At 64.6% G+C, this 1,304-nt stretch overlaps 1 protein-coding gene across 1 annotated transcript in view; it reads right to left on the bottom strand.

Annotated features, from left to right (window-relative positions):
* Positions 1 to 1,304, bottom strand: part of LOC104510160 (bactericidal permeability-increasing protein-like) — a gene marked incomplete at both ends in the record, with an annotated part of 6,840 nt that overhangs the window by 282 nt on the left and 5,254 nt on the right. The window contains 4 exons of the mRNA XM_010152324.1: positions 78 to 120; positions 375 to 442; positions 791 to 958; positions 1,071 to 1,130. Coding sequence (XP_010150626.1) covers positions 78 to 120; positions 375 to 442; positions 791 to 958; positions 1,071 to 1,130 — 339 coding nt within the window. The remainder of the gene's footprint in view (positions 1 to 77; positions 121 to 374; positions 443 to 790; positions 959 to 1,070; positions 1,131 to 1,304) is intronic.

Raw genomic sequence — 1,304 nt, 5'->3', positions numbered from 1 at the left:
ATGAGCCCGCCCCCTGGCCGCCAGCAGGCTCTCACCTCCATGCCGGCGGCTCTGGGCATGGTCACAGGATAGCTTACCTGGAAGGTGCCGACATCGGACTGCTTCAGAGAGAGCTTCATCCTGCACGGAGACAAGCGGTGCTGTGAAGGCGTTCCCAACGGAGGGAGCGGTTCCCAACGGAGGGAGCAGTTCCCACCATGGTGCCAACTGTCGATGGCCCAACTGTCGATGGCCGTGCGGTCCCCGCTCCTCCAGCCACAGTTCATCCCCTCCGCACCAGGTCCACATCCCTGGGACCTCCCGACCTCACCGCCATCCTCGAGCCCACAACAGAAGCCCCCCATCCCCACCCCTGTGCTGCTCCCCCTCCATACCTGCCCACCTTCAGGCTCCCAACTATGTGGCCGGATTTCACGTCGATGACGGCGGACACGTTGCCTGTCTGGGGGAGAGCGCAGAGTTCCAGGGGTGCTCACCCCACCTCCTCCCACACCAGACACCTGGGGGCCGGCTCTGAGCAGCCAAAACGCGGCGGGACAGGGGCCATGTTTGCACACAGCGTTAACCTGGCACACAGCACGGGTGTTTTTCTGCTGGGGACACCCCCCTGCACCAGGACTGGGCTGGATTCGGACAGTGTCCGGCACCTCTCCTGGCAGGAGCTTGGCAGGAACGGCTCAGCACTCTGGAACGCAGCGGGACGAATCCCCATCCTTGTCCCGCTGAGATGCCGGGGAGCGCACACCGGCCGTTCTGGGGAACTGCCCAGCCAGGCTGTGCCCGAACTCACCAGGCTGAGGAGGAAGAGAGGAGCCAGCCTGGAGTCGGGAAGAATGGCGTAGGCCTGGATATCCACGACAGGCCTGAGCGAGACCCCCGCTGGTCCGATGTTCATGAATGGGGCAGAGGGGGCGAACAGCTTGAGCTTCATCAGCATGTCTGGGTACATCTGCTCAAGCTGCAAGGAGCAGGGAGAGGGTAGGGGCAGCGGCACAACCCCCCGCTGGCACAGGGGAAAGCCCCCGCTGTGCGCGGCAGGAGCTCCAGGGAGGCAGGGCTGGACCACTCACCTGGGGAATGAAGGCTGAGAAGGTGGAGGTGTTCAAGTGGAACTCAACATCCTTTGGGATCTGTGGGGGGAGCACAGTCACCCTGCGGTGAGCATGGCCGAACCCAGGATGAGATCAGCCCTCCCACCCCCACACGCTGCCCGAGACCCTCAGCCCCATCCCATGGCTCTCAGCCTCCAGGCAGCTCCTCAGAGAGCCCTCGGAGACCGCGGGCTGCTGCCGGAGCTGCTCTGC

This window comes from Eurypyga helias, unplaced genomic scaffold (assembly GCF_000690775.1).
Source record: "Eurypyga helias isolate BGI_N326 unplaced genomic scaffold, ASM69077v1 scaffold20055, whole genome shotgun sequence".
Classification (NCBI taxonomy): domain Eukaryota; kingdom Metazoa; phylum Chordata; class Aves; order Eurypygiformes; family Eurypygidae; genus Eurypyga; species Eurypyga helias.
Note: the sequence above shows the minus strand (reverse complement) of the source record. Positions and strands in the feature narration are given on the sequence as shown.